The 15,347-nt window shown below is 38.2% G+C and overlaps 1 protein-coding gene across 1 annotated transcript in view; it reads right to left on the bottom strand.

Moving 5' to 3' along the window:
• Positions 1-15,347, bottom strand: part of LOC126474680 (uncharacterized) — a 642,581-nt gene that overhangs the window by 116,822 nt on the left and 510,412 nt on the right. Inside the window, exons 4-7 of the mRNA XM_050102159.1 lie at positions 13,750-13,878; positions 12,416-12,548; positions 6,271-6,404; positions 3,647-3,891 (exon numbers count right to left, since the gene is read on the bottom strand). Coding sequence (XP_049958116.1) covers positions 3,647-3,891; positions 6,271-6,404; positions 12,416-12,548; positions 13,750-13,878 — 641 coding nt within the window. The remainder of the gene's footprint in view (positions 1-3,646; positions 3,892-6,270; positions 6,405-12,415; positions 12,549-13,749; positions 13,879-15,347) is intronic.

Below are 15,347 nucleotides of genomic sequence, written 5' to 3'. Positions count from 1 at the left end.
AGATTTTAAAGTGCAAGAAGTGACAGTAGCTATACACAGAGAAATGGAGGTGTCAAACCTACCAGGAGAGATGCTTCTATGGGAGCACCTTGCACCTGGACCAAGGCATTGCATAAAATTGAGATGAGAAACAAGAAGAGCCAGAAAGCCATGCCACAGCAGTGTGACCAAAAAGAAAGAATCCACAGGCTGCATACATACAGGCATGTTAAACAACGTTTTAAGCAATAGTCATGGGAAATAAAAATGGAACAATGGTAACAATTTGTGGAGATTATCTTAAAAACAGTTCCCTGGGAGTAAAAAAAACATTCTACAAGAAAACATGTTCACCAATATAATTGCGTAGGCTTCCGTGACCAGAGTCAGTCGACATAAAAGTTTTCTGGGTATCGTACCATGTCATAATGTAAAAAACTACTGCTGCTGGAGAAAAACCACGTTTCAGCCACAGTTGCAGTGGCCTTCTTCTGGGTCTACTGGTCAAGAACAAGGCCGCTGCAACCATGGCCGAAACGTTGGTTTTTCTCCAGCAGCAGTAGTTTTATACATTATGACGTGGTACCATACCCAGAAAACTTTTATGTCGAAGTTCACCAATAGTCTAGTCCTTGCTCAAAAGAAATGATAGGATGGTAACAAAGCTGGTAACAGTCCACTGCCCTGCTAACTGAAACAGTGAATCCTAACAATAAAGGAGATGAGACAGAAGACCAGCACAGGTTAAGAACAATTATGGGAATGAACATCGCAATTTTGAACATCATACAGATGAGGCAAGCAGAAAAGGTACAATGGTGGGCAAAATTATAATGATCGAAAATAAGCAATTTTGACTCTCACGAAAACAATCTGAGCATACCACCAATTTATTGTAGCGTCAGCTGTATATGGTACAAGCATTTGGAGTCATAGATGTCAGCTTGGAAGCCATCTTTGTTAGTCAGAAGAGTTCAAAGAGGAGTACCATTAAGATTAACAGGTGGCTACTTTACAAAACCAAATTATCCACTGTTAGTAATTCTAGGAATATGCCCACTGGACATGGAAATCAGGTAAAAGGGGACCCTATAATGGTTCAAGAAGGGCACTCAAATGAAAGTACAAAGGATACTTGGAAACAGGGACCAATATGAAAAAATAAATACAAGATCAAGTATTTAACTGTGGAAAAATGAGTGGGCACTTCAGGTGAAAACAGGAGAGCAATGAATTTCTCCCTAACATCTGAGAGAGACTAAAAATGAAATTTCTTCACCTGTCAAGTGGGCTAATACATTAACTGACCAGCCATGGGCCATAAGCTACACATCTGTACAAAAACAAAAGGCAAACCAATGACTGTTGCACTGTGGACACTCCAGATAACATGTTGAGAAACTTCGTATTCTACAATTAAGCAGTGGGTAATGGTTGTCAGATATTAAGAATGCTGGGTCCCAAAACAGCACTGAGGAATGGGTCAATCTCATGCATGTTGGATAACACTGCACACACAGTATCCAGGACGCAAAGGACAACTTCATGAAGCATTCAACCGCATGTCAACATGCTATCGGCTTGGCTTGATGATATACTCTACAGATGAAAAGGCAACTGAGGTTAGCAACCAGTGAATGTACGAGGGTTGACTGAAAAGTAATGCCTCCACCTTCATAACTCTTCAACAGTTGGTAGCATTGATACGCGGCAGGTATTGGCTTGTTCCGTAGCCTCTTCTCTACAGCTCCAGTTGCTGGGGCGCCCCATCATTGAACGGTTGTGTTGTTACAGTGTAAAGTGTGGAACACTGCACAGACGGTCGGTCAATGCGATTTAAGCAATGTGCGGTCATTGAATTCTTGACAGCAGAAGGTGTCACCCCAAAGGAGATTCATCAGAGAATGAAAGCAGTTTATGATGATTGTGTTGATGTGAGTACTGTACATCATTGGGTGAGTAAGTTTAAAGATACTGAGGTGGTAACATCTGACCTGCGTTACAAACAAAAAGTTGGACGTCCTGTGACAGCAGCCACCGAATTTCACAAGCAAAGTGTTGACAGACTGATTCAGGACAATAGTCGTATCACTCAGAGAGAAATTACAAGCACAATCAGCATTTTACAAGAACATGTAGGTCACACTATTGCTTTGCTTGGCTATCAGAAGATCTGTGCACAATGGGTACCCCGGATGCTGACTTCTAAAATGAAAGTGCGCAGACTTGAAATTTGCCAGGAACTCCTCTTCCAGCTGTTCCCGATAATGAAAGACGATCTGCGGGGACATCATTATGCTTCTGATGAAGATGTTGAGAGAACTGAGAGACCGTGGTTGCAGAAATAGAGTGTAGACTTCTTCCGTGACGGCTTCAGAAAACTTTTTCATCATTGGCAGAAATGTATCCAACTGGCTGGTGATTATGTGAAAAACTGAATATTGATCATTAAAGATCACATTCTATGGATTATTTCTGCATTTGATTTATTAAAATATTCCCATCCAAACCCAATAAACAAAGATGGAGGCATTACTTTTCATTCGACCCTCGTAGCAGTTTTTCAAGACCTTCTATCACATTGGTGCAAGTGATTATGGAAGTGTGGATTCTCAGATGTTTCACTGAATTCTGGAATCACTTGTTACAGTGACATGCTGCTCTATGCCCAAGGAAACCATCAGAAAGATTGTTAATGCAGGCAGTATGAGAGTGGATTCAGTAGTGGAAACAAGCATCTACAGTTTAGTTGCCCCCTAATAACCAGGATCGGTAGTAGCAATGTGTTTACAGTAGTTTTGTAGTGGTACAAAGTAGTAATAGTATTAGGTTTAGTGATGTTCTCAGTAATAGCATTTTTAATTTTTTTGTTCTGTTTGTACTTACTTTATGGCCTTTGTTACCTTTCCAGATAATAGTCTGTAATTGTGAAGGATAAACAAATAATAGAAAAGTAAATTTTATTTATTATTCATGGGGAAAGTTCAAGTACAGAAGAAAGGCAGAATTCCTCATTGCCAGGGAACCTTATGTATTGGTTTCGCAAGTAACACAATTCATCCATAAACTTTTGCTATAAAAGTGACTCATTGAATGACTGGTGGGAAGAGGTAGCGAACTGATCAAGCACCAGAATGTTAACCAATTTACGTTAATTTACCGCATCATAATGGAAAACTAGAGGATAAAAACAAAGTTCATTTATGAATGGATGAAAATTCAAATTTCTTAAGAAAGGTAAGCAGACGTTATTTCATGGTAGGTGTGTATTGCACGTAATGTGCTAGAGGAGGAGACAGTACTTACAGTTTAATACAATATCAACAGGGTATTAATGAAACAGAGGTTAAACTGGACAAGACTGGGTGAAATTACAAGTTATTCTCTTTTTTTCATGGACAAATAAAGTCATTCACTTCAAGTGTTTTAAGGAAGCCATTGACAAACCTACCCGAATTTGAGGATATTGGTAACGTCCATGACATGCAGCTACACTTGAAAATAACATGCCATAATACAGTCTAAAAGAAATTAGTGTATGAACGGTCAGCTTTATAACTTTACAAAATCAAATGTAATTGAAAAAACCCAGTAACAGGCGGCTGTAAAATACTTGTGATCATTTTATTATAAGTTACTTTTATGATATTATGTCCTGCGTACACACCTGTATCCACCCCAGTTGTCTGCACTAGTGCGACGCTCTGATCGAAAAGGGCTATGGTCACGGTCACAGCCCTCACTGGAACGTCGACTACGGAAGTCAGGATCCTGTTGCAATGGGCGGTATGGTGGAGGGGAGGCATACTGCCGCAGCGGTGGAGCCGCCTGCTGCAGCATGCCACGGCCTGGTGAGTGCAGCCGTGATGGCCGCCGGTTTGTCTCAGGGTTGTGCGCCGTCTCACCGAAGTACTGCCAATAAATATGTAGCAAAAGCTAAACTGCATTAGGAAGTTAAACTGGAATTATATTTAGTTTAATGGAGATATTAATTTTAATGTTCACAGTACAAATTCTGTAAAAACACTTTCAGTTACTCATTCAGAGGGAAAATCAACTGGACAACATTTTTTTAAGTTTTCTGTTGAGAGTTGGAGTGAACGGCATTACTTGAAACATAATACACCTAATACCGCTTAAATAATTTTACTAAGGTGTCAAGTCAAAACAGAAAGCACAAACATTAAAACATTGGAAACTACAACTTCCAGAATCAGTCAAATTGTTACATGTGCATGTGAAACCACCATCTAATTGTAATATTTATATTATATCACAGGATGTGTGTATGGAAGATGCAGGTGTTTTCATTGAATAATTATGATGCAATGCTGTATTCTGTGACTCAAACTGAGAAAAAATTTACTCCAGTCAGAAAATCAGTAGTTCAAAACAATTCTGCATTACGTGCATTGTGGATGTCATTCACAAAACAAACAAACACAGATTGTTACAGATTTAATAATCTAAGAGCACAATCAGTGTTCATTATGTAATGTACCACTCTAACAAAAAACTACGTTTACAGTTTTTTAGGTTCTGTCACAGGGTTTGGTTTGTTTTTGTAAATGCTGGCAAGCTACAAAACACTTGTAACAAATAAAAAGAGTAAATGGCAATTAAGGATTTTCAGTGGTTTGACTGAAAGACAGATTCATAAGACTACTAATGCCTGTGTATTTTTTAATTTACTGTTTTTGTGTGTGGACTGCAAGTGAGCACAATAAATTGCTTGAATGAAAAAATGATACCAATCATCCACTGGGCATCTGATAATAGAAACACTGCCAATACAAAGGACAGAACTATCTTGTATTTGCGCACTTTGGACACTGCACCTTATAAAGCTGCTGTTCTCACAGATAATCCAAACCCCGATTTGTGCATGTAAGCCTAGAGAGCAACAGCACTAGTAAGTTGTTAGAATAAGTGACGACCAGACTGTTCAGTTAAAGGCTGCGGCATATAGTGTCCTCTGAAATATGATTATACACGAGATGGCTATCAGTAAGAATAAATGTCTATAATCAATAACAGCCTATGTGTAAGAAAGTTAAATTCAATTTCCTGGTCCACACTCTATCCTGATTTAGGACAACAGAGAAAGGAGAGACCCACGATACAGCGAATAACAAGTGTATAATGGCAGGGATGTTACGACATGTCACGCTAGAAGGCAGGTGATGCAGCGCCTTTTAGCAAGTTGTAAAAATGTACTTCTTTAATGCATTTGGGGGGGTGCGGAACACAAAGAGAAGAAATTTGCCTGCCCTCTCCCCCTCCCACCTCCACAGACATGGAGGGGGAGGGGGGGATTCCTGTAAGGACAATGAGACTGTAGAATGATGACGGTGAAGCATATTTGGAGATAATTGGAATCTTCAAAGACAGCGGTCAGGTTTATGCTTGTTCTGCAAATGTAGGTCATGCATTCTCCGACAGCCAACGAGTGTTCAGTAGTGTGCTGAGTGCCCTGCTGTGAATTTCATAGCCAATGTGAGCATTAAACATAACTGTAGCGATGTATTTAGTGAATTTTTATTCCATTTGTTGCAATCTGTCATCGCCAAATGTTGTGGTAAATGACAAATTCTACACAAGCAACCAAGATATATAATTGGTAGGAAACCCGCTTTCTTCAAATGCAAAGATGTGTATGCGCAACATACAACTGTCACTTGGAACCAACGACTATGTGAGTCGTGCCTGTGCCTATACCTGTGCAAACAGCAATCACTCGTGAATCTGACTGTAGCGTAACATGGCGATCAGGGTGGAGATGGGTCGAGACACGACCTTGTTGAGATTGGTGTCAGGACTGTGGGATCAAAGGATGGGTTACACGAGCGATTCCCATGTACGCAAATCAAATAAGAATCTTTTCTTGAAATCAGGCAGATGGGGGGAGGCAAGGGTGGTGTCGAGGAATAGCACAGGCTGTGAAGCAGTCACTGACATCAAGCATATTGGCCAATGACTATTCATATGGGTGGACGGCTAATACTGGTCACATCCATATAAAAGCCTGCACATAAGTAGTGTATAACATGATTAGTTTCAGTGTAAAACCTACACCCACACTTTCTTCTCTGCTGTCTGATTCCTCTTCTGTTTTATGCCCCTCCCTCCCCCACAACCTACTTTTGTGTGTGTGTGTGTGTGTGTGTGTGTGTGTGTGTGTGTGTGTGTGTGTGTGTGTGTGTGTGTGTGAGGGGGGGGGGGTGTCATTCACTAATTGAAGAAAAAAGATATAGTACAGTGCATTCATATTCAACCACTTTAATCACAAACCAGCTGCAGTAGGTCGTTTTCCTTAGGCACGACAAGCAGGTGTAGGAAGTTTCCGCTGTGTTGTATAGTCTGCACCACCTGCGCGTAGCTACAGCCTGTCACTGCCAAACCATTCACACTGATGATGCGATCCCCTGCAAGACAAAAATAGCCAAATTAGAACATAACAAAACCCTTCACACTCTTATAAGAATTATGAAACATTACAGTTTTTTAAGATGGCAGTATTTTACAGCTTTTAAATATTTTTGAAAACTCTCAACTGGCACAATACTGTAAATACCAGATTCAATCACAGAATACACTATCCTTGGATATAAAAATTACATTAATTATGGGCAATGGATCCAAACAGAACAATTTGTATCTAGATCAAAGTTATACATTACTGCATCAAAATTAGAGTATACAGGAAAGTAAATGGCTTATACATAGATAATATGTTAAAAGGGCAAATTCCACTATGCTGTGCAGTTTTAGCTGTTTCTCAAAGTCAATGACACTAATTAAACTGTGGCAGTGCTCCACAAATCCTCCATTTTAAAGGAAGATATGAAAATGTAATTCAGTACTTCAACTTTTACTTTGCTACCCTCAATTTCGGTTTTTGATTCATCAACAACTGACTTTTGTGCCACTGATAGATTTTACATATATGCAGAATTTATTTGGGTTTCGAAAGAGATCTTTTGATAAGGCTCTTCCACATTACCTGTTGAAAGTTTCACGCACTGCCCATTTAATAACCAACTGCATTTCATTTAGCATCTCTCTATATATAGCCCTATACTTTCTCTTATGCCTATAGTGCAGTGGCTGTGGCTTCTTTACAAAGACGGTATATATATTCCTTTCATCATGAAAGGTTCGATTAGCTACATATCTATCCAGTGCTTGGTCAAATATTCTACAAAACTTCCTAAAGTTTCTGAAGTCTTACTTTAGATATGGCCTCAATCTGCATTATTGAATGTTTAAACAATGGGAAGTAGAGGATGGAATAATGACAGTATTATGAAAAGGATAAATCCTATTCACAATATAGCGGAGAAGTTGAATTGCAGACAGGCACAACAAAGAGACTGCTAAAAAAGTAAGCTTTCGACCACAAGACCTTACTCTGTGTTGGACAACATACGAGGTATGGTCAAAAAATTCTGGAACTTTGTCCACAAAATTTTTTTCTATGTTTACGCGTTACTTATTTTGCTTGTCTCCTTTGAAACACTATTCTCCACAACTGAACATCGTTTGCACTTCCCGAAGCAGTCGTAGTACACTGCTTCCTCAATTGCATGAAGCGCTATCTGGGAATTTTCTTTTATCTTCTCTATTGTTGCAAATCATCGTCCTTTCAATGAGTGTTTTAACTTTGGAAATTAAAAAAAAAGTCTGCAGGGGCCAGGCCTGGAGAGTATGGAGGATGAGGCAGCACAGTGATATCATTATTTGTGCAACAGCCATATAACAACAGGGATGAATGTGCAGGTACGTTATCATTATGCAAGAGCCATCAACTGTTTCGCCACATTTCAAGCCATTTCCATCTCTCATTTTCTCGCAGGTGTGGCAACACATCCCAATAGTAACATTGATTAGCAGTTTGTTCCTGTGGCATGAATTCATGATGAACTAATCCTTGAAAATCAAAGACATCTATCAGCACAGCTTTGACCTGGTGAGCCTTTTTGGGCCCCGAGAACCTTTCCTGGCCCATTATGCAGATTTAACCTTGGTCTTATCATCATAACTGTAGACTCATGTTATTATGATTCTCTTAAGGAACATCTCGATCTCATCAGTGTGACGCAAAAGCTCTTCACAGATTGCAAGACAAAGGTCTTTCTGATTTTGACTCATGAGCTGTGTGACAAACTTGGCAGTAACACAATGGATTCCAAGATGTTGTGTCATGATTTCATGACATAATCCCACTGAAATGTTACATCCTCCTGCAATCTCTTTGACAGTCAGTCTTCGATTGGCATGCACAGTTTTGTTGATTTTCCTGACATGAGCGTCACTAGAAGATGGGACACAGCATTAAAAACAAATTTGATAACCATTCCTCCTTTAGGGAGCATCGGAAGCAATTTCTACTGGGAAGATCATTTTACATTTACATTTGTTCATATTCCTCTGGTTTTTATGATTTATTCGTTAAGGACTCTAGTGACAGCACTGTAATAAAGCACTACACTTTTCCTTGGCAGAAAGTTCCTGACACTTTTCTTTCTTAGATCCCAAGACTGTTTAGGTGTAAAATGTTTGGTCTAATGTTCTGTCTGCACCATATCCCATTTTCACCAAAATACTTTTCTTAGGCAGTAGCATACTACTTTAACAAAGTAGTGTGTGATAACTTGGAACTAATGCTACAAAAATTTCAGTTCACAAAGAGTTCAAACAGCAACTTTTATTTTAATTTGTTTTCACTTTCTATGTGTAATGTTTGGTGTAATCTGTCACTCTTACCACATATGTGTATAGCAAACATGTGGTATTACTTTTGTCTGATTGATTGCTTTAATACTACCTTTGTATTGTTTGTTTACTGACACACACTATATCCTTGTGAGTTTATCACAGTTGGATCGATGTAGTAATAAATAAACAATATAAATAATAAAACAAACACAGCATTTCCGAGGCAGTGATGAAGTGTGGATTTTCCCGTACAACCATTTCACGAGTGATGGACAAGACTGGTGCTGTATTTGTAGCATAGTTAACATAAAATCTTACGGGGATACCATCTGGGCCAGATGCCTTCCTGGTGTCAAGGATCTTAACTGTTTTACAATCCCAGATACACTGAACAGTATGTCAGCCATCCTTGTGCTTGTTCGATGATTGAAAGGGGAACTGGTGCTGCAGTCCTCTACCGTAAATGAGTTTTTGAAACTCACTTAAATCTTGATAACCTGCCATTGTAGCAGCAGTAACCGATCTAACAACTGCACCAGATACTTGTTGTCTTGTATAGTCCTTTTCCTGAGACGGTGTGAGAATGGCTTTGGGTTCACTCTCAGGCACTTCTTTCTTGTTTGGGAAAGCAAATAAAAGTGTCATTAATGAATATCTTCATAGTCAGCTCTAAACATTCACCGCGGGACACAAAGATATTGAGCATCTTTGGTCATTTTAAACATAGTCACTGCCCTTGATGATGGTCATTTTTTATTTCTGTTCGGCAAATTTTAAGCTATGTGAACCAATTGTGACACCAAGTACGGCTTAAGCATTCATCACTGTTGGCTTTCTGCAGCATTTGGTGTATCTCTGTAAAGGTTTTCTTAAGTTTCACACAAAATTTAATGCAGACACATTGCTCCTCTAAACCTGCCATATAGAAATTAGAAAACCATGCGACACAATATTGTACTCAATACAGCACTGGATAATAACTAACAGACATAATACAATGACACATTAAACGCAGTTGTGTGCAGGTGTGTGTGTGTTTTAACTCAGAAGAAGGCCTTTTTGTTGAAAACTTGCTTTTTTAGCAGTCTTACTGTTGTGCCTGTCTGCAACTCAACATCTCCACTATATGGTGAGTAGTAATCTATCCTTTTCATAATATTGCCAGAGGAACTGGTATAGGCATGCGTATTCAAATACAGAGCCTTGTAAACAGCCAGAATATGGCATTGTGGCCCTGATGACAAACAGAAATTATGCGAAATGAAAGCAGCTGTCAAAATGTCAATGAGATATTCTTTTAACAAATTTAAACCAATATTTTATCTGCAGATTCTAAAAATAATCCCAAAAAATTTTGGTCATACGTAAAAATAGCAACCAGTATCCATATATACCAACAAGTGTTTCTATTAAATGCAACTGATTGTGCAGCCAACCAAAGAAAGCTCCATTCTGTGCAGAGTCTTTGAAAAATTCAATTAAAATGTATGAAGACAATTTTCAGAAAGAAGTATTTGCTGTTTGCATTGATAATGAAAATAAAATTACAAAAAGGCAACAGTTTTTACAAGGATACCTGCCTGACTTATTAACATATGGTTGTTCAGCTCATTACCTTAATCTACTCAAAGAAGTAACACCTATGTGTGTAATAGAGCATACTGATGAAGTTCATAAGCACTTTGGGAAGCACCCTCAATTACACGGTTTGTTAGATGAAACGAATGGTCTTATGCAGCAACTCGCAAATTCCACTACAGCGACTCTCAAATTCTACTGCACAGAATTCCCAGCATGATTTTCTATGCACCTTTATTGATAATTATTTGAAATATGTAGAAATTGTAACATAGCATTCTGAAGAAGACCTTGTAATATTATTAAAATCTTGGATAATGTTATAAATTCGAAAGACACCACTTATCTTCTCTGATGACTGTCAGAGGTTTGTAGAGTCCTGGACCTTCTTCATGCAGACAGCACAAATATTGCACAATCTGCAGTACTATGGATCAATCTGTTTGGAAAACATGATGCAGACTCAAATGAAAAAAAGGAACTAGCACCAAAACCCTTTCAGTGTAAGGTATAAGATTCAGATGGAAAAGATTAACTGCTAAACAAGAAGAAAGTGCAGAAAACGGGCTCAGAGATGCATCCAGGGTGGACTGTAAGTGTTAGGTCTGTCAGGATTGCTGATTCTGATTATTTTCCTGCAAGTAAGTTTTCCGATGCAATCGTAACATTGTTGCATCCAAACGAACACTGCAAGATAATGGGGTTGAAAACAGCATAAAAGGAAACTTATCAATGAGATTTATTACTCTAGTTAAATGCTACATTTATTGCTCTGCCAGCATTGCATCCATTGTCAGACACTTTTCGACCTATGGGCTTGTTTGGTCAAAATAAGAAATGATTCAGGAGAGAAAAAGACAGAAGAAATTTCTGTATGCTTCCAAAGAGGGGCTAAATTTTACTTTATAGTTCTTACAATTCTAACACAAGTTAATAGTTTTTTTCTGTAAGTGTAAATGTCATTTACAGTGTGTCTTACATTGAAAGTTAAAATACAATGTTAATAAAATATATTCTTGTGACACTAAATGGTTATCTTCAATAAAAGTGATGGCTCTTTTTAATTTGTGTAAAACTGCCTATGTAACATTTTGTATACTCATTAAATTTTCACAATTACATACATGTATTTTATTTTTATTTCTTTTTTGGTGCTATTTATTATTTTTTTTTAACCCTCATGGTTTTTTTGGGGGTGGGAGGGTGGGGGTGGAAGGGGGGTTGGATTATATTACAACAACCCTGTTGGCAAGCCTCCCATAAATTGTGTTATATGAGCTGAAGTGCTATTTATGACTGTTTCCGATTCTGAGACTTTGTTGTGAATGCTTCAGCAGTTGAGCATTATGACTTTAATCATCTCCACTCTCTGGTACCTTTCTTTGGGTACTTCAGAACCCTTTACGGCTGCACTGCACCCTGTCAGTTCATACAGCCTGCAAGCAATGGTTCAAATGGCTCTGATCACTATGGGACTTAACATCTGTGGTCATCAGTCCCCTAGAACCTAGAACTACTTAAACCTAACTAACCTAAGGACATCACACACATCCATGCCCGAGGCAGGATTCGAACCTGCGACCGTAGCGGTCACGCAGTTCCAGACTGAAGCGCCTAGAACCGCAAGGCCACACCGACCGGCTTGCAAGCAATGGTGTGGTGCATAGATGAATTGGAAAAAATGATTTTTTATGCCTGTAGCAGCATGGGACATTGGCACCTCATACATAGTGGCACCTTATCAACACCCTGGTTGGTCCTACACATCCCAGTTATCAGTCTCATTCCCTCTAGATTGTAAGTAATACTTCAAATCTTGCTGTATAGCGGATCCATAAATTCACTTGGGTTCATATGAAAGACGGTCTTTTACCTGCAAAGTTTATTCCTGGTCCTGTATCAAAAATCTTCAGAAGATTTAGTCATCGTCAGTGTTTCTAAATACTAAAGAGTCAACAGGAAAGCTATGTATTTCTTCATTTAATACTGTTTCACTCCTGTATTTAGCATATTCTACATTTACTGTGGTGGCTGTGCCCTCCAGTGATACTAACACAAGTTACAAAACTTATTAGAAGACAAACAAAATCTGTTTGTTATTACTATAATAAACCACATTTAATTCTGAAAGCACATATACCTGTAGCAAGGCCTGCGGCATGAGCTGGACTGTTCTCATATACATTCTTCACAAATATTGTGTCCATGGGCTCATCAAGAGCAGCGCCATGGTGCCCATGCTGTACACCCAATCTTTTCTCACCTTGCAGCACCTACAAAATTATAAACTGTATCAACACTCAAAACTGAAACGATGTCTTAAAAACATTAAAATGAGTATTTGCATGTCCACTATCAATCACTCTACTTAGCCCAACTTTTAACATAGCAAGAAGTATAACACAACACCAAAAATGGAATCTGAAAAACAATGACAGGCAGGAAAGTTTAAAGAGAAAGAATGATTAGCATTTAACATCCCATTACTGGTAGGGACATAAGAGATAAAGCAATCACAAGACGGGACTGGCCTCGGAAGGGGCATGAAAGGCATCTAGTCAAAGGAATCATCATCGTACTTGATGTATGTATCATAGAAAAACTGCAGAAAACCTAAATTTAGGTGGTGGGACCCCTCTCCTCCCAAATATGAGCCCAGCATCTTAACCTCTGAGCCACATCACTGTCAGGAATATTGTATCAGTCAGTCATGTGCAATGGCATGAGAAAAAGACACTATCAGCAGGTAACAGACAATATTGCTATAGATGAAACCCATGCTAGAGAACAGAGACAATTGGTGCACTCAACACCAAAATTTCAATGAACTGCTTATACCACATCCACTTAAAAAAAAAAAAAAATACATTTAAGCTATCAGTCAAAAGGCCTTATTTGTAATAGAAAAGGCCTTTGAATCGAAAGCTTCAATTTATAGCAGTATTTTCGTTGTACCTGCCTGTGACTCAACATCTCCTCTGTAGGGTGAGTAGCAATCTACCCTTTTCATAACATTGTCAATATAAAAGAAAGACTTCTGCCCCGTGGAAATTTTGTAATTATAGTTTCTTTGAAAATACTATATCTTCAACAATTGCTGTTGTCCTCTTTGGTTCTGTACACTAGTTTGGCCGATCTCCATGCTAGTTTATCTTGTGCGAGCCTCTTCATTTCTGAATAACTACTACAACCTATATCCACTCGAACATGTTTACTGTATTCAAGCCTCTATCTCCATCTATAATCTTTGAACCTCAATTACTTCCATGCTATCAGTGCTTTAAAATGTTCTTAAAAAAATTCCTATTTCAGCTATTAATAGACGCCGATGTTTGGGGCAGTGACAATGTTTGAAGCACAACCACAATTGTCTTGAAATAACAGAATTGTCTCGAAATATTGCACAACCCAAAATACATCAATTTGAAAAACTATAAAGAAAACATGTCATTCATATGTGGCAACTCAACTCACTGTGTATGACTCAGGTGGATAGACAATGAAGTGCCTGAGAGTGAACCCAAAGCCATTCTCACACCGTCTCAGGAAAAGACTTCTAGGTCCTCTGAAGCTGGGTATGTCATGCCTTCTGCTCAATGGGGACTGTAACAAACAAAAAAGTCAAAATGTGAGTCACCCACTTAATCAGTAACTGACAGTAAATTAACACAAAATTCAGTTAGTATAGTGTGTACATTGAAGTGTTTCAATTTACGGTATGTTTTTATAATATTGTACAATGGCATTTACATTTGTTCATATTCCTCTGGTTTTTATGATTTATTCGTTAAGGACTCTAGTGACAGCACTGTAATAAAGCACTACACTTTTCCTTGGCAGAAAGTTCCTGACACTTTTCTTTCTTAGATCCCAAGACTGTTTAGGTGTAAAATGTTTGGTCTAATGTTCTGTCTGCACCATATCCCATTTTCACCAAAATACTTTTCTTAGGCAGTAGCATACTACTTTAACAAAGTAGTGTGTGATAACTTGGAACTAATGCTACAAAAATTTCAGTTCACAAAGAGTTCAAACAGCAACTTTTATTTTATTTTGTTTTGTTTTATTATTTATATTGTTTATTTATTACTCCATCGATCCAACTGTGATAAACTCACAAGGATATAGTGTGTGTCAGTAAACAAACAATACAAAGGTAGTATTAAAGCAATCAATCAGACAAAAGTAATACCACATGTTTGCTATACACATATGTGGTAAGAGTGACAGATTACACCAAACATTACACATAGAAAGTGAAAACAAATTAAAAACCAGTGAAAATGATTACGAATGTTACATGGGTATGGTACCTACATCATGGCTCAGACTTAAACAATGGTGTATCACACTCAAAATATCTGGTCTGCAGACCTAGGTGGATTTTTCATTGTGGCTAAAATACTCTTCTAAACTGTAAAATGATCTTCCCAGTAGAAATTGCTTCCGATGCTCCCTAAAGGAGGAATGGTGATCAAATTTGTTTTTAATATCGGGAGGGAGAGCATTAAAAACTTTTGCACCAGAGAACTGCACGCCCTTTTGCACCATGGTCTAGTTTTTACATTCATTTTGGAAACCATGCTTTCTCCTGGTATCATATCCATGGTATTCACTATTTCTTTTATGAAACTCAGTGTTATTGTTGGTGAACCCCATAAGAGAAAATATGTACTGGGACATGACAGTAAGAATTTTTAGTTTCCGGATTAGGTTTCTAGAACTACATCTGGAGTTTACACCGCTCATTATTCTTATAACACATTTCTGGGCCAAGAGTATTTTCTTTTCTAGTGTTTCGTTTCTCCAAAATATAATACCATACGTTATAAGAGAATGGAAATATCCATAGTATGCTACTTTCATTGTGTGTACGTTTCAGCTCAGAGAGATTGGGTAGGGCAAAAATCGATGAGCTGAGTCTCTTCTGAAGATTTGTTATATGATGAGACCAGTTTACTCTGGAGTCAATTAAAACGCCTAAAAACTTTGTTGATTCAACTCTTTCTATTGATCCTGTTCCACATTTCACAGTTAATTCCTCCTCCGTTTTAGCAGTTGCAGTGAACTGA

This window comes from Schistocerca serialis, chromosome 4, assembly GCF_023864345.2.
Source record: "Schistocerca serialis cubense isolate TAMUIC-IGC-003099 chromosome 4, iqSchSeri2.2, whole genome shotgun sequence".
NCBI classification, from domain to species: Eukaryota; Metazoa; Arthropoda; class Insecta; order Orthoptera; family Acrididae; genus Schistocerca; species Schistocerca serialis.
Note: the sequence above shows the minus strand (reverse complement) of the source record. Positions and strands in the feature narration are given on the sequence as shown.